This window comes from Stylophora pistillata, chromosome 6, assembly GCF_964205215.1.
Source record: "Stylophora pistillata chromosome 6, jaStyPist1.2, whole genome shotgun sequence".
Taxonomy (NCBI): domain Eukaryota; kingdom Metazoa; phylum Cnidaria; class Anthozoa; order Scleractinia; family Pocilloporidae; genus Stylophora; species Stylophora pistillata.
Genome location: NC_142524.1, coordinates 1,460,003 through 1,487,181, shown reverse-complemented (window position 1 = coordinate 1,487,181; position 27,179 = coordinate 1,460,003). Strand labels below are relative to the sequence as shown.

Genomic DNA, 27,179 nt, shown 5'->3' with positions numbered 1-27,179 from the left:
CTGTGTTTTGACTGGGAGGTTGAAATGTTAAATCTGTCTATCCGCGTAGCTATGCATTCCCTAGCGTAATGCACGATGTATAAAATGTATCTCAAGCCCCTAGTTCTGTCCATTCACACCGTTATATGATAATTTTCTACACTTGAAATCAAGACGCGCTCAGTTCATTACAAGTGTTTAAATGGCGTGACCACACATAAATCATAATCTATAGACTAGAAAGAACTGTTTCCAACTCTTCTGTCTCTAACTCTTGTGGATTTAAAATCTTCGACCGAATAAGGGCGAAATGAAATCTCATTCGCGTTTTGCATGAAGCTTTCCCACATTTCTCCAGATCAGTTGGGCCCTCTCCCTCCCCTCCCCAAATGATGAAATAGTGTCACACGCCACGCTTTCTCGAAAAAGAGGAATGTTTGGTTTCTAGTTGAGAGATTATGATTGTGAAATAGTGGAATTCATGCATATCCCATTTGAAAATGTAACGCAACTAAGTGTTTATTCAGAGAGAACATAAAAAGGTTTGTGAACATGATTCGCATCAGGACACTTTTTTTTAACGAAGCAACGGCACTGCCTCGCTACAGCAGATAGATTGGACCAAAGATCGATAGGTAAAACTATCTGCTTTCCTCTTAGCGTGATCTCCAGTGAAATAAGAGTCTCTCTGTACGAGATTCTGACCTCGAAGGTTGCGTTTGTTCCTTTGCATACCCAATTCAAATTGAGCGTGGGAGAGAATCTTGAGGCCCGTTTGCTCGTGTTTTTCTTAAATGGCTAGTAAAGGATCCGTGCGTAGTAACGCATCTAATGCTCTTCAAGCTGCTTTTGACGACAGTTCTCGTCTGAGTCATGTGTTAGAGGAGATGAAAGCCGACATAAGAAAAACCACTTTGGAAACGAAAATCAACGATGGCGACGACCTTGCGACTCCTCTCATCATCGCTGCTCGTGATGGAAAACTGGATTCTGTGAGGGTCCTTTTACGTTATGAAGCAAACATCGAGGCTCGTGGATCGATTAAAGCTGAAGGAAAGGTTTGGGAGGGTTGCACAGCTTTGTGGACCGCTGTTACTAATGGTCATCTTGAGGTTGTGAGACTCTTGATCGAACAAAACCCCGACGTCGACGGCAGGTTATCGAGAAATGCGACTCCCTTGACATCTGCTGCTTTCTATGGACGCCTTGATGTTGTGCAGTGTTTGGTTGAGAACGGGGCCGATGTAAATGCACGAAATTCTGTCAATAGTACTCCTCTGATGGTAACATGTTACAATGGTCACATGGATGTTGTTTCTTTTCTTGTCGAAAATGGCGCAAATATACATCTAGAAGACAATTATGGACAAAATTGTCTTCATTATGCTGCAGGAAGGGGACACGTTCAGATAGTTGATAAGCTGCTAGCTTTGGGAGCAAAACAAACGCACAATCTTAAGCGGCTTACGCCACTTCTTAAAGCCAGTAATGAATGTAAAACTGAAATGGTGGAGCATTTTATCAGCCGACCGGAATGTACAAAGGAACAAATAGTTGATGCTCTTGAACTTCTTGGTGCTACCATTGCTAATTATGGTGATGCTTATGCCATTGAAGAAGCATTCAGTTACATGAAACGTGGAATGGTGGAGAGGTATAAAGATCCGTCATGTCTTTTGCTTAAAAAGAAAATGGAACCAGTCGAAGCTTATCAAAATAGGAAAGAGAGTCAAACTCGTAAGGAACTTTCTGTGTTAGAAGGCGATGATCATGCTATCCACATGGAAGGTCTTCTTATCAGAGAGAGAATCCTTGGAACTGACAATACAGAATTGAGGTTCCCGATAAGATACAGGGGAGCTGTTTTAGCTGACTCTAAGCAGTACGAGCTGTGTATTCCTTTGTGGACACGGGCGATGGAAATAGCTATGAACTGCGATGTTCCAGATTCAGCGGAGCTTGACGACGTCATAGATTTATTTGCAGAAATGGTGCAGAGTGGACACAGTTTGAGCCCCAAAAATATCGAGAACATTCTCGAAAAACTGGTTGATGGAAATAGGAAACTTACAGCAGCGCTTAAGTCTGGAAAACTGCAAGAGGAACACAAGAATGAGACACAACAAAAATTCCTTTTTTGTACTCTTTATCTCTTGATTATATACAGAAAAGTTCAAGTTCCTCTAGAGATGAAAAATAGTAACATTACTAAATGCCTTCAAAGATTTCTGTGCTCAAATCCTCGCTCCCATCCTGATGGAAATACTCTTCTGCACTTGGCTGTATGGCATAAAACTCCAGTTCCCAGGTTTCGATTGCAAAGTGTGTGCAAGCTTCCCTGTATTGAGACGATGAAGCTAATTTTACATGCAGGGTGTGATGTGAATGCTACCAACACAGAAGGAAGCACTCCTCTTCATTTAGCCGTGACTTTTGAACCAGGACCTGAAAAAGACGAATTTTTGAAAGAAATGCTGGAGTTGCTGTTAGATTTCGGTGCGGACACAAAGCTTGTAAACAAGAATGGTCAAACAGCAATGGACTGCTGCGGGACTGACGAGGCACGAAGGATCTTGTCTGAGAAAAGAGGACTGGGTGCTCTGAACATCGATGCCAGAAAGGTTAAAAAGGTTTGATATTTCATGCTTTACAGTAAGCATCCTCACGAAATGGGAGAATACTGAGGTTATTTTTTCATGGGATCTTGTGTTGATTATGTTTCGTAACGCCTGGTTGCCTTTCTTGGAGTTTCTGTTAGTTTAACGGTTTCCTAACTCATCTTTTTAGGAATGAAACAATTCGTTATGATGCTGTGATAGTCAAAAGAAGCATGTCTGAGGGTGGCTTTCAAGCTACAGCAAGCCTTTAGGACCTTTAGATAAAGCTAGAGGGCGAACTGTATAGTGATCAAGTTTACAGACTTGTGATCACCCGTATGATTAATGCTCGTACATAAATACAAAGCAATCTTAATAAACGTTCAATAGCAAACCGAAAAGAGTAATTACTGACTGTCGATAGTTCGGAAGGAATTGTAAAACAGTAAGAGCACACTGGTCCCCAATTAAAACTCTACCAATTTTGGTGAGCCTTTCTTATTTCAGTAGTGTGACTCACTTTTTAGTAAAAGCTTACTTTGTAATAGAATAAGAAAGATGTTAAGTTTAGAGCTCGGTGAAGAAATAGAGAAAGGTGTTTTTCGTGTTGTCACGAGGTGGGACAGAGAATGAAATGCACGCTCCGATTCCGCGCCCCACTGCTCTGCGGTTGTCATTTATATGAACTTCGTAATGGGCCTCGCTCACTCCGCAAAGAGTCTGCGGCTCAGTGGATAAGCATTGGAGCGGGGAATATGAAGTTCATATGGAGACTCAGAATTTTTTCCTTGTCCCACGTTCGTGAAAAGACGAAAAACATTCCACTCTTCGCGATGACTGATTTAACCTATAAACTCACCTGATAAAACCAAAACTGCAGATTTTTTAAATTCGTTTGGTAGGCAAGCCCAATATACATACACAGATGTTTTAGTATCGCCTAAGTTGCTCTGTGTTTTCCATCTTTCTAAGGATGAAGTAACTGGAAGTGGAGCTGCTGAAGAAAGAGGAGCAAGATCTGTTTCTACAACAGAAAAAGACGTAAAAGAGAATATTAAAGAGGAAACTACGCGGAAGGAAATATCAGGTGAGAGGATGTTATCGAGGAACAAATTTGTTGAGAAAATAGTTATAAGAAGTGTAAGTCGGAGTTCCGTAGTGAGCTTTTAGGTAACACTGTTAGGTAACGTGGGAGAACTGAGTAAATTTTAAACGGATAGCAGGCGGGATGCCAAGTAATCAATACAACATGGCGGTTTCCCCATTGTTTAAGATCTTTGGGAAACGAAAAGGCAAATGCGAAAAACAAATAAACAAAAAAAAAAATCATCGGAAAACGAGGTCAACATGTTTTTGGTAAAATGTGAAAATTCAAAGCCAGGCCATGGTTACAAGAAATGAAAGAACAGGAAATGACATTTAAGTTTTCTTTTTAAGTTTCAACGTCTCTTGATATAACACTTACCCTGAGAGAAAAGTGAGGACCTTTTGGCTTTTCGGTTGACGCTCTGTGAGACAAAAAAGTGAAACTTACATTGCTTTATTTCATAATCAAAGGACAACTGAGGGAGTTGACACAGCAACTGGAAAACGTTCAAGAGCAACTAAGAAAGAGAGATAGACAACTAAGAGACAGAGATGGACAACTGAGGGAGATGACACAGCAGTTAACAAATGCTCAGAGGCAGCTACAAGAAAGAGATGGACAACTAAGAGAGAGAGATGGACAAGAACGAGAGAGAGATGGACAACTGAGGGAGTTGACACAGCAACTGGAAAACGTTCAAGAGCAACTAAGAAAGAGAGATAGACAACTAAGAGACAGAAATGGGCAACTGAGGGAGATGACACAGCAGTTAACAAATGCCCAGAGGCAGCTACAAGAAAGAGATGGACAACTAAGAGAGAGAGATGGACAAGTGCGAGAGAGAGATGGACAACTGAGGGAGATGACACAGCAGTTGACAAATTCCCAGAGGCAGCTACAAGAAAGAGATGCACAACTAGGAGAGAGAGATGGACAAGTTAGCGAGATGACAAAGCAGTTGACAACTGTCCGCGGGTAACTACAGGAACAAAGTGGAGAAGTTACTTCTTTGGGAAGACTGCTGAGGGCCAAACAGCACGAAATAGACGAGTTGGAGACGTCTCTTTCAGCGGCTCAAAGGGCGTTAAATGAACGTTCACGCCATCAGACTCCTGACTGGGTCATTTCACGCGATCAGATTCAGCTGACGGACAAATGCCTTGGTAAAGGAGGTTGGGGAAGTGTTGTCGAAGGCAAGTATTGTGGCTGTACCATTGCCGTCAAACAGATGTACGAGTTGATCCTTTCTGATCACAACCGCAGATTGTTTGAGAGAGAGATGAGTATTGCCGCCAGATGCCGCCATCCTTGTTTGCTGCAGCTCATTGGAGCAACAAATGATGAAGGAAGTCCTCTGTTCGTGACAGAGCTCATGGAGTCAAGTCTACGAGCATTGTTAGAAGAGCGACCTCTTTCCAAAACCGAAGTGTCTGTTATTTCTCTGGACGTGGCTCGAGCATTAAACTACCTTCATCTAAAGAAACCATCTCCCATCATTCACCGCGACATTAGCAGTGCCAATGTGTTGCTATGGCGGCAAGCCGACCAATGGCGAGGCAAAGTGTCGGATTATGGCACGGCTAGTGTTGTGCAGCAGACTATGACAGTTGGTCCTGGTGCTATGATATACGGTGCACCTGAAGCACATACTAAACATCAAACCGTCATGGTATGTCTGAAATTTGGAGTTGTTTCTCAATTGTCTACTTGTGTTTGCAGTAAGGTATATCTATAGTAAGATGTTGAATCAATTTGTGGAGGGCACGGGACCAGAAATCTCGTGTGATCTCTGTCCATAGTCGAACCCTTTTTAGTTGGTAAACCGGTCGGGTGCTTAACGTGATATCAGTATGTAGGAAAGTTACCGCCGGACGGTTCATGAAAAAGTTAACTTCAACCAGGAGAGGAGTCGAGCTTATTTATCCACCTTCAGTCAGTTTACATCACGCAGAATGTCTATTATTCTTGAGGCATTTATCTGCAATGTAAAATTAGCGGCGAAGCGTACAATACTGTTTGGTTTTTATTGGTTTGTTTGCATAGAAATTTTTGCATAGCAAATAAGACAACATTTCTGTGACGTAAACAGAATGCAAAATAAGGGGAAAAACAAGGAGGAATAGATATATGAAGGTATAGTTACATAAACTAGCAAGAATGCAGGTTCATGCATGTTTAACTTTTCATTGTTAATCTCTTTTCGAACTCAGGTTGATGTTTACAGTTTTGGAGTTCTCCTCTGTGAGATTTGCATCCGGGAGTTACCGGATCCTGACAGACGTGACGAGCAAGTTGCTAGGGTGACAAACCGTGTGATTCGAGCTCTCATTCGAGGATGCCTGCAGCAAGATGCTGAAGCAAGACCAAGTATGGAAGATATCATAGGTGAACTCGAACAACCAATGTAAGATTGGTTTTGAAAAGTTGTGCTCTTTATCTGCACTTGCAAACGAAAAGAAACGAAACATAAAGACCTTTGATCTAAAATGGCCTGTGTAAACTAGCTTTTTCATGGCCAGCGATAAGATGATATAACTTCTAAGACCTACGTTTGAGATGCTGAACGTTTCATCAGCCGAACTTAAATCGAAATAGTACTAGCCCAGAATGACAAAAGTAGGCGTATTGTTGCCGTTCCATGACCATTACAGTTTTTGAGTTCAAAGACTTTCAGAGCTTTCAGCAAAAAAAAAGAAAATAGAAATAATCTTTAGTTAAAAACAGGTAATTTTCAGAAAGCACAAGTAATTATTAACTAAGCAATGAGTTCGGCACATGACATGTCCGGCATCAAAATGAAAACTGTCCCGAAGTGTAAACTCCTTGCAATCTAGGCGAGAAGAATAGCTTACACACATGTTACATGAGATAAGGATATTTAAAACTTCCTAAAAGTATACCCGTGTTAACTTAAGTTGTGGACTCTTCGTCATAATGACCAAATAACACTGGTTTTGACCAAGTTCTCATTTATAGCTTTGCAGTTTTTATGTCCAGTAGCTTTTTGTTAAGTTGTTGCAGTGATATGATCGATAAGGGTGTAATTGGGCTTTTTCCTAGTACAACACAAAAGGCGTTCACGTGTTAGGTAGCTATGGTAGCTTTCTATCCCAAATTTTAACAAGTATAGGTGAAAAGTCGAGCGTCAACTGCTACTTCGCGTCCTCACAAATCTTTCGAAAACCGAGCTATACACTTGGCACTGTCTCGTTAAATTTAGAGATCCTCGGTCAAACGATCCTTATCTTGTGTTATACGAAATTCCATATCTCATTTGTGTCGGTTTGTCGGAAGTGTCCGTGCTTTTAAGTGTGTGTCTGATCGCTGCGGCCATCTGCCATTGTAGTTTTTAAGGTTGGGTAACCGTTAGATAACCGTTAGCTCGTTGCCAAAGGTGATTTAAGTATAAGTAAACATGATTTTAGAATAGTTCTTCAAACCTATTTTTTCACACATGAGCTTCAGCGCCTCGATGTCGATTTATTACTCGACACGGACTCAGGCCTCCATGGAAGCGCCTTAGCAAAGAGACTTCAATTTGATCTATTAGAATTTTTTTTTTATAAAGTGTATTCCAAGTGCGATGTGTGGACTAGTTACAACATACACTTCCATGCAAATACAAGGTATGAATTGTTGCCTGGCTAAGAATCGAGATATGTCAAACAGTAGAGTAATATGATAGATAACAGTGTGATTATTGACCTCCAGTCAATCAACTAATCAAACTGAACAGTGATTATGAAGCAAAGGTGTCTGCGTTTTGACTGGGAGATTAAAGGATTAAATAATTATGTCTATCAATCTGTGTAGCTCTACATTCTCTCAGTGCATCACCCTAACCTAAGTGTTTGCTTTTGTCCATCTTAGCCGGCTTAGGATGGTAAGTTAGTAAAACCTGAAAAGTATTAAAGCTTAGCAGCTTGTGGGGTCGAAGTCAAGGCTCACTGCCTTGGTACTGGTTGTATGAGGCGAAGGACAGAAGACTGACCCCAGTCCACGGACTCGTCCGATGGACTGGGAATGAGCGAGCGTAAAATGGACTTACCCTTCAAAATCCTATTGCAAATGAGTTCTATTAAAAGCCCTACTATTTTTATACCTACATTGCGTTACCATTTTCTTCAATCGATGCAACAAACTTCTCAAATAAAAAGTCAAACCACAATTAGTTTGAGTCGGCGCGGGAAATAGCAATATCGTTTATCAGTCTACTTAGTTTCAGTATCTTATTTCACTTGTGTCCTCTTCAATGATGCAGCGTGTTGCGCCTCCTTCAATTCTGCTTCGAGCTTCAATATTCACGCTTAGTTTAAGCGTTAGCGGTGTGTTGGGCTATGTATCGTGTGGTGTTGTTCTGTTTCGCTTTCTATCACCACGCCGCGCTGCTGTACGTAAAATACATGCATTATTGAATCTAGACATCTTCAACTGTGAAAAGTCTTTGATGTACACGATAAATATGTACTGAAACACGAAACCATGAATGTTGTTACTACTGGAAAAGAAGCGAAGGTATATCGTTGATAATATTTCACGGTCGTTCATGGTATGGTCTCGGCTAATTGAAATCCAAAACTAGACGCATGGCTGCGTGAACTCGGGCTTCTTTTGTTTGAAGTTGTTGTGAAATATGATAGTCCCGTAGTTAAAATTTCTCGATGAATAGTTAATCAATTAAGTCATAGCGTGGCAGCACCGAAATGATTCGAGTTGAGAAGAATTTTACATTTAGTAAACTAAGAAAGTGAACACTTGTATTCCTGAGTTATTTTTAACGATCTTGTTTGAAAAGAATGCAAGATATTGGTGAAACTTGAGAAATATTTCGTATTAGTATATACAAAAACAGTGGATAGCGTTGAAGGCGCGCTCTGATTGGCTTGTCAAACTCCGAATATCCTTTACTATTTACCTCCAAGCAACTCGAGAAAAAATGGCGTCCCGGTTTGCATCCATGACAAGCGAAGAAATCACTGAAATTAACGACGGTGGTGTATATTATCTCACTGTTTTAGTATATACTAAAACAACTATTGACCTCAGCGTCGGTGGTTAGCGGTGGATATTTACCTCGCCGCTTCGCGGAATTAATAACTTTATTAACGTGTCAATCGTTCTAGTTTTTACAAGTACAAACTAATTGGGGACACCTACTACGTAAACTAAACTAATAATAATAATAATAATAATAATAATAATAATAATAATAAGAAAAACTATATACAAACAATATAAAATTGATAAAATTAAGTTTTACATAACTCACAATTTTCACAATTATTTTTCGATATAACATTTGATAGGTCAAGGACTCTGACTTAACTTTTAAATGCAGTTAGAGAGTCAGCCAATTTGATTGATTTGTGGAGCTTCGACCAAATATAAGGTCCCATGTACTTTAAGCTATGTCTTCCGTATGTAACCGTGTTGTATCTTGGTAAGGAGAAATCGTCTGCATTGCTAAGATTGTACCTACTTATGCCGCAACTAAAAAGTTCAGAAATATATGGTGGGACTAAATTAGTTTTAACTTTATACATAAATATAGCCATGCCCTGGAGTCTGCGATTACATAACGTTGGGAGTCTTGCTTTATCTAGAAGTGCTTCATAAACAAATAAATATCCACGACCGGACTTACCCATGGAGTGGGGCCTTCAACTGGTTCGATAATATCACAGTTCACCAGTTCCTTGAGTTTCTGTTCTATTTTGTCCCTTAGCCCATAAGGTGGGGGTCTCAACTTCTGTGCAACAGGTTTAACTGAGGTGTCAACGTGGAGCTTTGCTTGGAAACCCTTAAGTTTTCCTACTCCCTCAAAACACTCAGGAAAATCCCTAAGCAAGTTTTCTTCTTCCATGGCATTAGTTTCAAGTTTCAGTATTGCCAGCTCTTCTGAGGTCTCTCTGCTAAGTATTGCCCTTGCTTTCTCCTCCACAACAAGAAAACACACATGGCAACGTTTATCCTTATAACAAAGTTCAGTTTCAAACTCACCGGCAGTAGTAAGTGGCTCATTGGATCCATAGGAGTACAGCTTTCTGTTGGATTTTCTTGAAACACATCTCACTTTCTTCTCCTCAAGCGTCTCCCATGTCGCTCTGTCAATAACATTGCAAGTGGAGCCAGAGTCGACTAGAACTCCTTCCAGTCTAACACCTCCTAGCTCAATGTCTACGGTGGAAATATCTCTTCCATTAGACTGTAAGGTGAAGGCGAAATCATCATCTTTGGTGACTTGGCGTATATTTCCTTTCCTGGGTCTATTAGTATCGTCTTCCTTCGTTTTGCAAACTTTGGCAAAATGCCCCACTCTTTTACATTTCATACAAGTAGCCAGTCTTGCTTTGCACTCCGGATCCTTTGCAAAATGTCCTTCGAGTCCACACCGATAGCAACGTCCTCCTCCACGTTTAGGCGAATCAAAATTTCCTCGCTCTAAGGAATTTACATTTCCGCTTCGTGAATTGCTTTCAATCGACCGTGCCTGACTTTCAGCAGCTTCCATGGATCTAGCAACATCTCTAGCCTTCTGAAGTGTGAGTTTACCACTGACAGCGAGTAGTTTCTTGCGAAGATCATGGGACCGACATTTATCAATTAACTGATCGCGTATTTGTTCTTCCTTGGATGTTCCGAAGTCGCAATTCTCGCTAAGCTGGAACAATCTGGTCACAAACTGGTCTGTTGTCTCGAACTCTTCCTGTTTCGCTTGACGGAACTGATGTCGTTCAAATGGGATGTTAACCTGTGGCAAAAAATGTGCGTCCAGTAGTCTCATAGCTTTCGCATACTGCGTTTCTTCTTCTGGGGTTGGTCCAGAGTCACTCAGCGTAACAAAAATGTCCTGAACATCCTGTCCAGCGCAATGCAAAAGTAAGGCTTGTTTTTGTGTGTCTTTTGTGATACCCTTTGCCTCGAGAAAAAACTCAAAAGAACGTTTCCATCGTCTCCACCGAGGTCCCACGCTTGTCGGATGGCCTGTGCAATCGAAAGGTTGTATATTTCCAAATTCGATGTTCATGGCCATATTTGTTCTGCATATGTCTAAAAATTTCCTGTTTATCCTCGTCGCCAATTGTAGAGTTTTAATATGCGTATCTAAACAACGGATTAAACCGGATTACACCGCGGTCCTTAATTCTCCGACTCCATACTCTCTTCTTCTTCGTTCCTATCCTATAATAGTCTTTCTTATATCCCGGCATACACTACAACAACTTGCAAAAAGTTCAGGGCTCGAGGCTAACTTTTCAACTTAGTAGCCGACTGGCTAGTGACATCTTAGATGTTATGACGATTTCAATTTGTTTACTAGCCTAACTGGCTAATGGAAATACAAAACCACTAGCCAAAACTGAATTTCTACTAGTCTGTGGCTAGTAAATTACTGTTAGTGTTGAGCCATGAAGGTTACTGAAAATAAATGATCCTAAACCTTTGGAAGGTATTATACAGCAGTATGTGGAGTAATATATTTATTAAACATCACTTGTCCAATTCACACCTTGTGAATGGTAGCTTTGTGTACTCTGCAATCTTAGCTGACATCTTTTCAGCAAATCCTATTCTTGAGTTAAGCCTGGTACCCACAGCTGTTCCACCGATGGCCAGCTCATAAACTCTTGTAAGGGTGCCCTCCACCCTGGCAATACCATACTCTATCTGTTTAACATAGCCACTGAACTTTTGGCCTAAAGTTATGGGTGTGGCATCCTGTAAAATGAAAACATGTTAAACTTTTAAGATGGTGACTAACAAAATCCCACATCTGATGATCAAAACATTTCTGTTAATTTACTTAGTTTTAATCAGGCAAAGAAAACGGTAGTTCTGTGTATCAACCAAAAAAACAATAGCCAACCAATGTTCATTTTGCAATGCAACCTATTTTATATAGAACATGGCCATGGGAAGAATTTTATTGGGATTCTTAACATTGGAAGTTGGTAATATTCATGCTATTAAAAGAGAAAAAGAAGAAGAGAAAGCATCAAACTTCCTAAGGATTTCACCAATCTGTAACAGGTAATTGGTATGTGGCATGACAATGGTCTGTTAAAGAAGCAAGGTCGGACAACTCACCTGGGTATGTGTTCTACCAATCTTAACAAGATCCTTGAAATCTGTGCTCTTAGCCTGAAGTGCACCATGAAGCTTTCTCAGGCCTGGTAACAGCCGTTCGTGCACCTCCATTGCTGCTGCTATATGCATTGCTGTCGGAAATGTGTCATTTGAGCTCTGAAATCAACAAGATAAAAATTGTTATCGCAGCATAAGGGAGATACTGTTACTGATAGCAATGATCCTGGGAAATATTCTTGAGACAAATAAAATAAACAATTTCAATTATGACCACCCAGATCCTAGCCTTTCCTTCCATTTGCATCGTTCACTGAAATCATGGAAACATTCTGAACAGACAGCCACTAGAGATAAACCATGTCAATAGGAGAGATATGTAGTAGCTCACCAATTTATTAGAGTTTGGATCTTTGACGTCATTCCTAGGGACTCTATCCTTTATTTCACAGCATCAAAATTACACCAAAGTAAACTTAACTTCTAACCTGGCTTTTGTGGACATGATCATTGGGAAGGACAGGTTTTTTTGATCCCATCTCACCACCCATCAGCTCAATGGCACGATTACTGATCACTTCATTAACATTCATGTTGGACTGTGTTCCAGAGCCTGTTTGCCATACTACCAAAGGAAAATGGTCCTTTAACTTCCCAGATATCACCTGGAATCAAAGAAACTGCATTAACCGCTGATAATATCTATCATTTATTACTCTAAAAATTTGCAGCATTGTTGGGGTAAGTATCGCAAATCCCAAGATAGCTGCACTGCTTGATCAGCTTGTACTGCAATACCATACACAGGTAATGCAACCAGAAGCAATTACTTATTCCCATAAATGGGATCCTAGTTTATTGCATGTTATTTCCCAGATATTCACAAAGTTTCCTTGACATTTGATGGATCTGGTCTTAAATTCCGAGTTAGAGGGAGGCTCTATGAAAACTTTGTGTGTTGCTTGAGAAGGTAACAAAATTTCTTATTCAAGACCCACCAGTGAGCTCTGGATGAAGTTTTCATTGTGCCAATAGTATTCAAATTTCATGACTTATTAATCCAATGTTTCTAACCTCATCTGCTGCCTTCATGATGTTATCAGCAACATTTGCATCCAAACCAAATTCCTTATTGACCTCTGCAGCTGCTTTCTTCAGGAAACCAAATGCACGAATCACTGGAGCCTATCAAAAACAACACAAACAACTGTTAGAAACTGAGAATTACCAGCCAGTATTAAAATCTCACACGAAAAAATGTCACTCAGCTGTTCTCCTGTATTTCATTTCCCTCTAAATTCAAAAGTTTTCTTGGTCGACTTTAAATTTTCCCCACCTCTTTGAACCCAAAGGTATATTAAATATCTTACTAGGGTAATCATGTTTTCTTGGTCTGTACTGAACCTTATCTTTTTCATTAAAATCTATGGCCTGCACTCTGCATGCTTGGGCCATAAACCCAGGTAGAAAAAGCTAGGTTCAAAAAATGCTGTAAAGACCTTGAACTTGGTTAGTGAGAGATACACTTCCAAAGTTCATAAGCATAAAGTGAAAACTATCCTAGGATAACTTAAGATGTGATTTGTGAGAGAGTATCAACATACTGGCATATGTTCAGTTTCATCACCAATTGGAAAATTAAGCTTTGATCTTGCTGTCTGGGCTCCATAATATTTTTCAGCTGGAACTTCTATTTCTCCAAAACTGTCAGTCTCAATCCTTGAAGCCTGTTGGCCAAAAATAAATAAAGTCTTTTCATTAAATATATTTAACTCTGTCCCTTCTTAGAGTGACCAAGAGAGAACTTCTCATTGCGATACCAACACCTTTGCAACTAAACAGGTGACAAAGAAAGAAAAAAATATCAAGCTAGACATTTTCTTTGACTTAACACCTAAACAATTACTCAAATTAGTTGTCGAGCCATTTGTCTTAAGCGTAAAGGAGAGCGCGTATTTTGTAAAAATATTTTACGTTTCGCTCGAGTGCGATAACTGCGCGAAATGCATAGCTTACCATATTTCGTGACAATAAGACAGGGCTTAAGTCTAGTTTCTGACGATGGAGAAATATTCGCGAATCTCTGCTGAGCGTACGCAACACTGAACAAATCCTGTGTGCCATACTCTGTGAGTAAGTTTGAGCTATCGATTGCGACAAAATGGCCACTGGTGGTCAGCGGCTGGTAGCTTGGAGCTTCAGAGGACCTACGGGGACTGGGAAACTTCAATAACCATCACCCTGAAGATTGGGACAGCATTTGACACTCATGCTCAAAACTATAACTATCGAAAATTTCTAATTGTAACTCCATATTGGTCTGACATGAACTAATAATCGATAAATTGCTGGAAAGCTGGAAAAAAAATTAAGATGGCTGCGCTGGGAGATAAAGAATGACGAATTTTATTATAAAATCCTTCAAACATTTTGAAAAGGGAATCAAATTCAAATTTGACACAACTCTTTTCCCCTCAGATGAATAAAGGGGATAAGTTTCTAAATAAAATGTGTTGCTGCGTCGGTGGGGTTAACAAGGTAATTTGGTTTTGTCAACTAAGTTGGTAGTGTAAATTGGTAGCTGTAAAGGCTCTAAAAACTGACGTTTTGAGTGTTAGCCCATCTTCAGAGGGAACGAAGGGCTAACGAGGGGCTAGCGCTCGAAACGTCAGCTTTTAGACTCTTTATGGTGGCCAATTTACATTATCAAGTTAATTGATAAAACCAAATTACATTGTTACCCCACCGACGCAGCAACACAGTTTCTGTAGAAACTTACCTCCTTTATGCATTAATAAAACCAAATTACCTCAATTCCCCTCATATTCTTATCTTTTCTCCATAACCGCCTCAGCATGACCCCCTCCCTCCCCTCCTCCGTCACAAAAACTTCGTGTCAGACCTCCTGTTTTCTCGGAAAGGGCGAGTGATCAGCATCTACTGGATCATCGAATACCAGGGATCTATGCGTATTAGTAAATATAGTGTGATACCAGTGAAACAACCAAAAAATGCATCAGTTATGGGTATGATTTGCATTGGAAAACCTAAACCTGAACTGACGCAGTTTGTATCACTTTACCAAAATTTATAGACTGAACTAAACACCAGAAAACTGAGTTTTATTTGTACCTTGACGAATAAAATCATAAAGTTCTATTCATACCAGGTTAAGATCTTATAATTTAGAGGTTTCGCGTGTGTTCTATAAAATGACCGATAAGCTATCTGGTAATAAGGCAGGCGCAACGAACAAGTTGCCATGGTGACGAATCGAGCACCCCAATGGCTCCCTGAAACCAGCAACTGGCGAAGTTCAATTAAACTGTGCGTCGCCCGAAAGGGTAGAACGCTTATCTTTCGGTTGGAGAAGAAAACTAGATTTGATAATTACTTCGCCCTGTCTCGCTACCTTGAGAAGTCTTCAGTCAAGAATACCAATTTATGTTGAGGAGGATTTATCTTCTACGACTTATTTTAATTAAACTTAGTTTAAACAACAACAAACATATGAAACATATGTGTGAACTGCGGTTATGAGACGTATATGAGCACGATCCTTCGCAGTAAAGCACTATTTGAGCAATAGTGAAAATCAGACCTGAAAAAAATTTCAGGCCTGTACGGGATTCGAACCACTGACCTGTGCGATACTAGTGCAGCGCTCTAGCAAACTTAGTTTGCCGCATTTTTTAAGTGAACGTGCTCGCTCATGCATACGGCACTCGAGAGTCGCCACGCTCCTCAGTCTTCTGAGCCTGTTCATGAAAATCACAATATTTAAGTTAACAGCTGTACGTAATCGAGACGATTAATTGTTTCTGGTGTGTTTTTCAAGTATAAAATGTATTAAGTATAATATGCACGCTGCAAACCATATAATGGGTATGAACTGAAGGTTGGCGATACATAAGGTCAAACGGTGTTATTATTAATATAACTTCAGCCATTAAACTGAATAGTGGTCATTTAACAAATGTGTCTCTGTTTTGAGTAGGAGGTGAAAATAATAAATATTTTTGTCTACGTAGTTATTGGGCGGTGCACGATGCTTCAAATTTATCTCAAGCCCATAGTTCCGTTCATTCATACCGTCACAAGTCTCCAGATCAGTTGGGCTTTCTCCCTCCCCTCCCTAAATGAAGAAATATGTGTCACACTCCGCGCTTTCTCGGAAAGAAGGAAAGTTTGGTTTCTAGTGGGGAGATTATGATTGCGAAAAGGTTAAATTCATGCCTATCACGAAAGAAAATGTAACGCAACTGGGTATTTATTGAAAGAAAATAAAAAGGTTTATGAACGTGATTTCGACAGTAAACCTTTCTTTTTGAGGTGAAGCAACTCGTAGTTCTTTTCTACTTTAAAACAATTATTCGCCGAAGGCGAGGTGAATATCGTCGAATAATCTCCGAGACGAAGTCGAGGGGATTATTCGACAATATTCACCGAACCTGAGGCGAATAATTGTTTTAGTATAATTTCAGAGCTGAACAACAGAGAAAATTCTAAAATCATAACATTTTAGTAACATTTATTAGCATTTTATATAAGCCGCGCGGAGCGGTTTATATAGCGTCATATAAGGAACCACTCGACCAATCAGATTGCCGGAAACTCTTTGTTCAGCTCTGAAATTATACTAAAACAGTATATAGACTGCACAAATCATCGGTAAGATTAATTGCTTTTTGAACCGTGACGGCCTGCTTATGCAAAGTTCTGACCTCAAAATTTTGTACATGTTGTTTTGCTCAAACAATCCAGGTTGAGCGTAGCAAGGTTTAGAGGTTTTGCGTTTGTGTTGTTTGAAATGGGTAATAAAGCATCCGTTCGTGGTGAAGTAACTACAGCTTATCATGCTGCTCGTGATGACGGTTCGGATCTGCTTGATTCGCTAAGGGTGATGAACGCCAAATCAAGAAAAACCGCTCTGGAAACAAACATCAAGGATGGTGACGACCTTGCCACTCCTCTCATCATCGCTGCTCGTGATGGAAAGCTTGATTTTGTGAAGGCCTTTTTACGTTATAAAGCAAACATCGAGGCTCGTGGAACGATTAAGGATGAAGAAGTTATTATAAAGGGTTGTACAGCTTTGTGGATCGCTGCTGCAAAAGGTCATCTTGATGTTGTGAGACTCTTGATCGAACAAAACGCCGACGTCGACGGCAGAACATCGACAAATTCGACTCCCTTGAAAGCTGCCGCCTCCATTGGACGTCCTGATATTGTGCGCTGTTTGGTTGAGAATAGGGCCGATGTAAATGCAAGCAATGATTTCAATCGTACTCCTCTGATGACAACATGTTACAATGGTCACATGGATGTTGTTTCCTTTCTTGTCGAAAGTGGCGCATATACATCAGGAAGACAATAATGGAGAAACATGTCTTCACTTCGCTGCGGAAGGGGGACACGTTCAGATAGTTGCTAAGCTGCTAGTTTTGGGAGCGAAACAAAAACACAATCTTAAAGGTCTAACACCACTTCTTGTAGGCAGTAATTATTGTAAAAATGAAATAGCGGAGTATTTTATCAACCGACCAGGATGTACAAAGGAACAGAGAATTGATGCTCGTGAACGTCTCGGTGCCAGCTTCGCTAATGATCGCAATGCTTATGACACTGGGAAAGTATTTAGTTTCATGAAGCGGGGAATGGAGGAGAGGTATAAGAACCCATCACGTCCATTTCCTAAGAAGAAAATGGAACCCGTGGAAGCTTACCAAAATAGAAGAGAGAGTCAAACTCTTGAGGAACTTTCTCTGCTAGAAGGCGATGATCATGCTATCCACATGGAGGGACTTATTATCAGAGAGAGAATCCTTGGACCTGACAATACAGAATTAAGAGACCCGATAAAATACCGTGGAGCTGTTTTAGCTGACTCTAAGGAGTACGAGCCGTGTATTCCTTTGTGGAAACGATCGATGGAAATAGCCATGAACTTCGATATTCCAAAAACAGACGAACTTCACAGCTTCACAACTTTATTTGCAGAAATGGTGCAGAATGGACACAGTTTGAGTCCAAAAAATATCGAGAACATTCTCGAAAAACTGGTTGATGGAAATAGGAAACTGACAGAAGCGTTAAAGTCTGGAAAATTGCAAGAGGAGAACAAAAGCGAGACTGAACAAAAATTGCTTTTTTACGCTCTTTATCTCTTGATTATATACAAAAAGGTTCAAGTTCTCCCGGAAATGAAAAATGATAACATTATTAACTGTCTTCAAAGATTTCTGCACTCAGATCCTTGCTCCCACCCTGATGGAAATACACTTCTGCACCTGGCTGTATGGCATAACACTCCAGTTCCAAAGGGTCGAGTGCAAACAGTGTGTAAACTTCCTTGTATTGAGACGATGAAGCTTATTTTACATGCAGGGTGTGATGTGAATGCTGTTAACACAGAAGGAAACACTCCTCTTCATTTAGCCGTGACTTTTGTACCAGGACCTGAACGAGTAGAAGCTTTGAAAGAAATGCTGGAGTTGCTGTTACATCTCGGTGCGGATACAAAGCTTGTAAACAAGAATAGTCAAACAGTAATGGACTGCTGTGAGACTGACGAGGCACGAAGGATCTTGTCTGCGGAAGAAGGACTGGGAGCCACGAACATCGATGCCAGAAAGGTAAAAAAAGTTTGATTTTTAACTCTTTTATACATTTCCTGAGATTATTACAGTAAGCATCCTCGCGAAATGGGAGAATAGTGACTTCATATACCCATAGGATCTTGTGTTGATTATGTTTCGTAACGCCTGGTTGCCTTTCTTCGGCTTTCTGTCACTTTAAATGGTTTCAAACTCATCCGATTTTATGAATGAAAAAATTGGTTAGGATGCTGTGATAGTCAAATTAGCATGTCCGAGGGTGGCTTTCAAGCTAAAGCAGGCCTTTAGATAAAGCTAGAAGGCGGACCTTACAGCGGTCGACCTGTTGATCAAATTTACAAATTTGTGATCACCCGTCCGATTGATGCCTGCACAAATAATATTGACGAAGTGATTTAAGTGAAAATTCGAACAGAAGTAAAACTACTGACTGGTGATCTTTGGGACCGAATTGTGATATATAACGAGGCACTCTGGTCACTTTTTATAATTTTACAGATTTCTGTTGGTCTTTTCATAATTTTATAGGTTGCCACACTTTTGTCTGAAAATTTATTCATACCGTTTTGCTGTCAGTACATAACGACCTTGGACTGTAAACTGAATATGCATCTTTGTGTTTTACATTTGGCGTCGGTTCATATTGTTGGAATTGGATTGTGATAACGTTTTGTTACTTACCCAAGAAGTTCATTTGAATTCCATGCAGACGACCCAGGGAAAAGCGGTAATAAGGAACTACTGATGCGGCTTAAAAGCCGGAACAAGTCAGTGTTACGTATGACTCGCAATCATCAAGAGATTTTAAAACCTCATCAGTCTTAATACTGCGCGAATGACATTATCTCGAAAAGCTTTATAAACAGCTCTATCAATATTAGTGGCGAGACAAGTGGCAGTCAAGCATAAGCGACAATGATGTTTGCAACTCACACGTAGTCTTTTAGTGTCGGAGCAATGAAATTTAAAGGTTTAAAGACCGTGCTGATATACAAATAATTTAATTAATGCGAAGTAAATTCCGTTATATATGCTAAAATATTTTGTAATCCTCAAAGTGGCAATGTGTTCTCCCTTTTTTCTAAGGATGAAGTAACTGGATGTGGAGCTGCTGAAGGAAGAGGAGCAAGATCTGTTTCTACAACAGAAAGAGATGTAAAAGAGAATATTAAAGAGGAAACTATGCGGAAGGAAATATCATATCAGGTAAGAGGATCTTATTGAGGAACAAACTTGTTAAGGAAAATAGTTATAAGAAAGTGTGACTCGGAGTTCCGTCATGAACTTTTAGGTAACACTGTTAGGTAACGTAGAAGAATTTAGTATATTTTAAACGGGTAGCAGGCTGGGTGCCAAGTTATGAATGCAATGTGGCGGTTTCCCCATTGTCTAAGATCTTTGGGAAATGAAAAGCCAAAATCGAAAGAACAACCAAACAAAAAAACATAAAAAAACGAGGTTAACATGTTTTTGTTAAGGTGTGAAAAACAAAGCCAGGCCATGGGAGAATAAGAAATGACACTTAATGCCCCGGCGATTTAGGCCTAAAAGCTCAGTAATTCGTAGACCTAAGCACCACACCAGGCGCATAAAAAATATTCAGTGAGAAAGCGGATACCTGGAGTCTAAACTGATAAGAAAAGGGTACAGCGATTCCCTTCGAAATATAGCAGCTACAGTGGATTCAGCACCCAAGTTTGAACGTCTCTTTGACACTTACCCTGAGAGAAAGATGAGGACTTTTTAGCTTTCATTTGACGCTCTGTGAGACAAAAAGCTGAAACTTGCGTTGTTTTATTTTCAAATTAAAAGGGCAACTGAGGGAGTTGACACAGCAACTGGAAAACGTTCAAGAGCAACTAAGAAAGGGAGATAGACAACTAGGAGACAGAGATGGACAACTGAGGGAGATGACACAGCAGTTGAAAAATGCGCAGAGGCAGCTACAAGAAAGAGATGGACAACTAAGAGAGAGAGATGGACAAGTACGAGAGAGAGATGGACAACTGAAGGAGATGACACAGCAGTTGATAAATGTTCAGAAGCAGCTTCAAGAAAGAGATGAACAACTAAGAGAGAGAGATGGACAACTACGAGAGAGAGAAGGACAACTAAGAGAGAGAGATGGACAAGTACGAGAGAGAGATGAACAAATGAGGGAGATGACACAGCAGTTGAAAAATTCCCAGAGGCAGCTACAGGAAAGAGATGGACAACTAAGGGAGAGAGATGGACAAGAGCGAGAGAGAGATGGACAACTGAGGGAGATGACACTGGAGTTGAAAAATGCCCAGAGGCGGCTACAGGAAAAAGATGGACAACTAAGAGAGAGAGATGGACGAGTACGAGAGAGAGAGGAACAACTGCAGGAGATGACACAGCAGTTGAAAAATACCCAGAGGCAGCTTCAAGAAAGAGATGGACAACTAGGAAAGAGAGATGGACAAGTACGAGAGAGAGATGAACAACTGAAGGAGATGACACAGCAGTTGAAAAATGCCCAGAGGCATTTTCAAGAAAAAGATGGACAACTAAGAGAGAGAGATGGACAAGTACGAGAGAGAGATGAACAACTGAAGGAGATGACACAGCAGTTGAAAAATGCCCAGAGGCAGCTTCAAGAAAAAGATGGACAACTAAGAGAGAGAGAAGGACAACTAAGAGAGAGAGATGGACAAGTTAGCGAGATGAAAAAGCAGTTGATAACTGTTCGCGGGCAACTACAGGAAAAAAATGGAGAAGTTACTTCTTTGGGAAGACTACAGGGGGCCAAACAGCACGAAATAGACGAGTTGAAGACGTCTCTTTCAGCTGCTCAAAGAGCGTTAAATGAAAGTTCACACCATCAGACCCCTGATTGGGTCATTTCACGCGATCAGATTCAGCTGACGAACAAATGCCTTGGTAAAGGAGGTTGGGGAAGTGTTGTCGAAGGCAAATACTGTGGCTGTGCTGTCGCCGTCAAACAGATGTACGAGTTGATACTTTCCGATCACAACCGCAAACTGTTTGAGAGAGAGATGAGCATTGCCGCCAGATGCCGCCATCCTTGTTTGCTTCAGTTCATTGGAGCAACAAACGATGGAGGAGGTCCTTTGTTCGTGACAGAGCTCATGGATTCGACTTTACGAGCACTGTTAGAGCAGCGACCTCTTTCCAGTACTGAAGTGTGTGTCATTTCTCTGGATGTGGCTCGAGCATTAAACTACCTTCACCTTAAGAAACCATCCCCCATCATTCACCGCGACATTAGTAGTGCCAATGTGTTGCTATGGCAGCAAGCTGACCAATGGCGAGGCAAAGTGTCCGATTATGGCACGGCTAATGTTATGCAGCAGACCATGACAGTTGGTCCTGGTGCTATGATATACAGTGCACCTGAAGCACATACCAAACATCAAACCCCCAAGGTATGTCTGAAATTTGGAGTCATTTCTCAAATGTCTAACTGTGTTTGCTTTAAGGTATATTTATGGTAGGGTGTTGAACCAATTTGTGAAGGGCTCGGGACCAAAAATCTCTTCTGCTCTCCGTCTAGAGTCGAACCCTTTTTCCTTGGTAAACTGGTCGGATGCTTAACTTAATATCAGTCTGTAGGGAAGTTGCCGCAGAAAGGATAATGAAAATGTTAACTTCAGCCTGGAGAGAGGAGTCGAGCTTATTTATCCACCCATAGTGAATTTATATCAAGCGTACACGGTTTGGTTCTCTATTGGTTTGTTTGCATAGCGATGTTTGCATAGCAATAAGACAAAATTTCTGTGACTTAAAAAGAATGCAAGAGAGGGGAAAAACAAGAAAGAAAAGTTACATAAACTAGCAAGCATGCACGTGCATGCGTGTTTAACTTTTCATTGTTATTCTCTTTTCGAGCTCAGGTTGATGTATACAGTTTTGGGGTTCTTCTCTGCGAGATTTGCATCCGGGAGTTACCGGATCCTGACAGGCGTGATGAGCAAGTTGCCAGGGTGACAAACCGTGTGATTCAAGCTCTCATGCGAGGATGTCTGCAACAAGATCCTGAAGCAAGACCAAGTATGGAAGACATCATTGGTGAACTCGAACAACCAATGTAAGATTGGTTTTGAAAAGTCCTGCTCTTCATCTACACTTGCAAACGAAAAGAAAAGAAACGAAAACCTTCGATCTAAGATGGCCTGTGTAAACAGGCTTTTTTATGGCTTAGTGCTAAGATATTATAATTTCCAAGACCTGCGTTTTGAGACGCTGAAAGTTTCATCAGCCGCATTTAAATCGAACTTAGACTAGTCCAGATTGATAAAAGGCGTGTTGTTGCCGTTCCATGATCATTCCAATCAAGGGGATTTTTAGAAAAAAAAAGAACTAATCTTTAGTTAAAAAAGTGAAATTTTAGAAAACGGAAGTACTTTATCAATGACGCAGTGTTTTGGCATCAGAATTAAAACTGTTCCAAACTCTAAATTCCTTGCAAGCAAGGCCCGAAGAATATATTAAAAAGATATTAAGGCGAAGATTCTTTGTTCTGTTAATTCAGAAACATTGACTTTGATTCTCAATAAGTTGTAAAATGAGTGTGATTAATTTTATAGCTTTGCAATTTTTATGTAAAACAATTCTCGTTAAGTCATTGATATTATCGATTGGGGTGCAGCAGGACCTCGATGTTTACATAGGCGCTCACAATGGTAGAATTTAGTCGCATTCATACGGTTTTCACAATTATTTGTTGTGGAACTATCAGATGCACGTACAATTTCCCATAGGCAGGACGTTTTCAAAGCATTTCAAAATCAAGTAAAATTTCATTCCTTTCTAGGGTGTTTATACAGGTTTTTATAAATTTTTTGAAGCTTATTTTTGAAAATAACGCATTAGTGAGCCTTGGTGTTTCAACAGCGACCTGTTGCTAAACACAAACGACAGTCAGACCTACAACGAAACGCCGCGGGCTAAGTTACGAGACTTTGATATGATCGATTTGTAGCTTTTTTCAGTAATAAATATAATATTTAGTGTGGAAACCACATAATGGGTATGAATCGAAGCTTGTTGATAAATAAGGTCAAACAGTATATTACACGATAAGTAACCGGTGTGATGATTAACCCCTTGTCAATCGGCCATCAGACTGAATAGTGATTATGATGTGTCTGTGTTTTGACTGGGAGTTTGAAATGTTAAATCTGTCTATAAAATATCCTTGTAGCTGGTTTGTTGCGATCATGATCTTTCCACGGAAAGATCATGATCGCAACAAACGCAATAAACTTCAAAAACGCAAAACTTAGACCGTGTACACAGACTACTAGAAGAGACGCACGAGGTTCTGAATTACGATCTGAAGGAAACGTCACTAATATTTAACCTAGACAGTTATAATATTGTACACCAATTTTCACATTTTAGAGCACAAAGAAACGGTAGAAATAACCAACATTGTTCAAAGAATTGTGCGTTTAGACATTCGTAACCGCGAAGGAAATACATTATTGCATCTAGCGACGTGGCACAAAACGCCAGTTGATGAAAAACTATAGGAAATGCGTACAAGCTTCCCTTCGTTAAAACTATGAAGTTAATTTTACATGCTGGGTGCGATGTAAATGGCGTGAACTTTGCTGGTAATATTATCGATAGGGGTGTAGCAGGACTTCCATGTTTACGTAGTGTTTTACATTTGGCGTCGGTCCCTATTGCTGGAATTGGATTGTGATAACTTTTTGTTATTTACTCAAACAGCTAGTTTGAATTCCCACGCAGACGACTCAGGGAAAAGCAGTCATAAGAAAACTATCACGATTGCGGCTTAAAAGTCTGTACAAGTGAGTGTTATGCGTGACTCGCAACCATTAAGAAATAAAAAAGCTCATCGGTCTTAATACTGCGCGAATGATATTATCTCGAAAAGCTTTATAAACAGCTCTATCAAAATTAGTCGCGAGACAAGTGGCGGTCAAACGTAAGCGACAGTGATGTTTGCAACTCGCACGTAGCCTTGTAGTGTCGGAGCAATGACATCTAAAGATTTAAAGTCCGTGCTGATGTACAAATAGTTTAAATAGTACGGAGTAGATTCCGTTACATATGCTAAAATATTTTGCAATCCTCAGTGGCAATGTGTTCTCCATTTTCTCTAAGGATGAAGTAACCCAAAGTGGTTCCAGTATGGGAAGAGGAACAAGACTTGTTCCTGGAAGAGAGAAAGACCTAACTGACAATTTTAAAACGGAACCTATAGCGAAGGAAATATCAGGTAAGAGGATCCGGTTGAAGAACAAATTAGCTGTTAGGTAGCTGGTGCGATCTTGGTGCCAATTAATCCAATTTACGGCTCATCCACCGATATCGTTTACGCCTCACTCGCGGAAAATGACCAGCGAAAAGCGATAAAAACAACTGAGATTGAAGAAAATTTTAAAAGTGGGAATAGAAAATATATACTGAGATTTCCAGTAAGATATAACAAATGTTGTGGACTCAGCTCCTAAGTTTGGTAGTTTCGTTTTAATAGTCGCCCTAAAAAAAAAGACAATTTTAAGCTTTTATCACACCTTCACAAGAGCTCAAAAAACAACAACAACGATTTTCAATTTTTTTTTTATTTTAAAAAAAACGATATTCCACTTTTTTTAAAGGGCAATTGAGGGAGATGACACAGCAGTTGAGAAATGTCTGAGAGCAACTACGAGAGAAAGATAGACAACTGGAGGAAAGAAATGGACAAATAAGGGAGATGATCAACTACAAGAGAGAGATGGACAACTGAGGGAAAGGACAGAACAGTTGACAAATGCTCAAGGACAACTACAAGAGAGAGATGGACGATTGAGAGAGAAAGATGGACAAGTAAGGCAGATGAATCAGCAGTTGACAATTGTCCAAGGGCAACTACAAGAGAGAGATGGACGATTGAGAGAGAAGGATGGTCAAGTAAGGGAGATGAATCAGCAGTTGACAATTGTCCAAGGGCAACTACAAGAGAAAAATGAAGAAGTCTCTTCTTTGGAGGAGCGGCTGAGAGCAAGGGATTAGGAAGTGATTGAACTTGAGACATCTCTATCAACATCTCAACGAACCTTAACTGAACGTTCATGCCAACAGACACCTGACTGGGTGATTTCACGCGATCAAATTCAACTGACAGAAAACTGCCTCGGTAGTGGAGGCTGGGGAAAGGTTGTCGAAGGCAAGTATTGTGGCTGTACTGTTGCCATCAAACAGATTTACGGAGTTCTTCTTAAATCCTCCCCCTACTACAGGGAACTGTCTGAGCGAGAAATGAACACTGCCTCAAGATGCCACCATCCCTGCCTACTATAATTTATTGGAGCCACAAACGATGAAGAAAGTCCTTTGTTTGTGACGGAGCTCATGGAAACGAGTTTATGAAGATTGGTTGAGGAGCGACCTCTTTCTAGTAGTGAAACATCTGTCATTTCTTTGGATGTGGCTCGAGCATTAAACTACCTTCATCTAAAGAAACCACGCCCCATTATTCACCGGGATATCAGCAGTGCCAATGTGTTGCTGTGGCGACTAAACGACCAGTGGCGAGGCAAAGTATCGGATTATGGTGCCGCCAATTTTACGAAAGTGACCATGACAGCTTGTCCCGGTGCTGAAATTTACAGTGCGCCTGAAGCATTTACTGAACAGGAAAATTTAAAGGTATTTTTATTGCCTTGTTTGTAGTAAATTGTATCCATGAAAAGCTACCAAACTAAATCACCTGAGCTGTATTAACTGGTCCGATCTGTGAGCTTTAGAAAACTCGTCTTAAGCTCATATATTATACAGTCCAGACCGAAAGCGGCTATGGTTGACACAAAATAGAGCATCATGGTTCAGTCGTCCTGTTCCGTTTTGAATAAGAATGAATGGCTGACTCATCTGTCAACAGCATGTAATAATATAAAAACTGGAATGCCTGAACCGAAGAATTGAACCAAGAAAAGATTTGTAGCATCAAAAATGTATTTAATAGAGACGGCGCCAGGGATCAAATGATAGATAAGATGGGAGATACCCCTCCGGCATGGTAAACAAGTTTTTGGTCAAATGACTGGGGCCAAGAGAAGATGAGGTCATCCTCTCTTCCTGAAACTCATTGGACATAGACTTGGGTGGCAAATAAAATGAACTTTTTAGGTGATTCCTCAGAATTACATTGCGTGTCATTGCTCTGTAGCAAGCACGGTGACCTATCTCACTTTTTTCATTGTAGTGCTCGAAACAGAGATTAGTAGGGAACATTTGAGGAGAGTTTCGAAAAATCGTTCGACAGCTTTCCTTTCTGATGGAATCCCTGAGGAAGTGTGATCATTTTGATTTACCCTATTTATGTTAAGGTTGATGTGTACAGCTTTGGCAATCTACTCTGCGAGATGTGCACTGGGATACTGCCTGATCGAGATAGGCGCGAGGAACAAGTTGCCATGGTGACTGACCGCGTGTTTCGAACTCTCATTCGTCGATGTCTGCAAGAAGATCCTGGAGCGAGACCCAGTATGGACGAGATCATTAGTGAACTTGAAAGACTAGTTTAAGACAGGTTTGATACAATTTGCTCTAAAAACATTTTATTCAAATATTTTTACTGCAGGACAGATAGATTGAATGATGGCCCCTCATTTCTGCTTGTGAATAACACTAACGATAGATCGACTGTCAACGGTGACTTGCTGATCTTAGGCAAAGAAAGTGCAGCTTATCGTAAACATTGTGTTACTTTTCAACAGTTTTAGTTTTTCAAATTTGAAGTGTTAGCTAATGCGTACGGCATATTTTGTAGTTACACCTTTGTTCTGTACTAGATTTCTTCATTCGAGTCTC

General features: G+C 40.3%; 3 protein-coding genes and 1 pseudogene across 6 annotated transcripts in view; 3 read left to right on the top strand and 1 right to left on the bottom strand.

The window, feature by feature from the left end:
* Nucleotides 1-13,907, bottom strand: part of LOC148727676 (fumarate hydratase, mitochondrial-like) — a 51,211-nt gene extending 37,304 nt beyond the window's left edge. For both annotated transcript variants that reach the window (XR_016002223.1, XM_088762455.1), the window contains exons 1-6: nt 13,765-13,907; nt 13,353-13,475; nt 12,823-12,933; nt 12,237-12,413; nt 11,752-11,907; nt 11,174-11,382 (exon numbers count right to left, since the gene is read on the bottom strand). Coding sequence is in view for 1 of the 2 variants with exons in the window: in XM_088762455.1 (XP_088618581.1) it covers nt 11,174-11,382; nt 11,752-11,907; nt 12,237-12,413; nt 12,823-12,933; nt 13,353-13,475; nt 13,765-13,872 (884 nt within the window). In the remaining variant the exon portion in view is untranslated. The remainder of the gene's footprint in view (nt 1-11,173; nt 11,383-11,751; nt 11,908-12,236; nt 12,414-12,822; nt 12,934-13,352; nt 13,476-13,764) is intronic.
* LOC111320520 (protein fem-1 homolog B) lies at nt 450-7,467 on the top strand. The gene is given in 4 exon segments (XM_088762428.1): nt 450-2,600; nt 3,549-3,663; nt 4,134-5,332; nt 5,874-7,467. Coding segments are annotated over 4 exon segments (3,339 nt in total). The 5' UTR covers nt 450-773; the 3' UTR covers nt 6,072-7,467.
* Nucleotides 13,908-16,090: 2,183 nt separating the features above from the next.
* Nucleotides 16,091-19,698, top strand: LOC148727675 (protein fem-1 homolog B-like; annotated as a pseudogene). Its single transcript, XR_016002438.1, has 3 exons — nt 16,091-18,383; nt 19,452-19,571; nt 19,657-19,698. The product of XR_016002438.1 is annotated as a protein fem-1 homolog B-like (transcript).
* Nucleotides 19,699-20,171: 473 nt separating this feature from the next.
* Nucleotides 20,172-25,632, top strand: LOC148727674 (uncharacterized). Of its 2 annotated transcripts, XR_016002216.1 has the most exons (4): nt 20,175-21,775; nt 22,244-22,437; nt 24,486-24,600; nt 24,983-25,632. XR_016002216.1 is itself a non-coding variant. In XM_088762450.1 (2 exons), the coding sequence occupies exons 1-2, from the start codon at nt 20,276-20,278 to the stop codon at nt 22,439-22,441; spliced, it is 1,698 nt and encodes a 565-aa protein (XP_088618576.1). In that variant the 5' UTR covers nt 20,172-20,275; the 3' UTR covers nt 22,442-23,378. The 2 variants fall into 2 exon arrangements, 1 of the variants encoding a protein (XP_088618576.1); XM_088762450.1 differs by lacking the exons at nt 24,486-24,600; nt 24,983-25,632 and having other exon boundaries at nt 20,172-21,775; nt 22,244-23,378.
* Nucleotides 25,633-27,179: the final 1,547 nt, after the last annotated feature.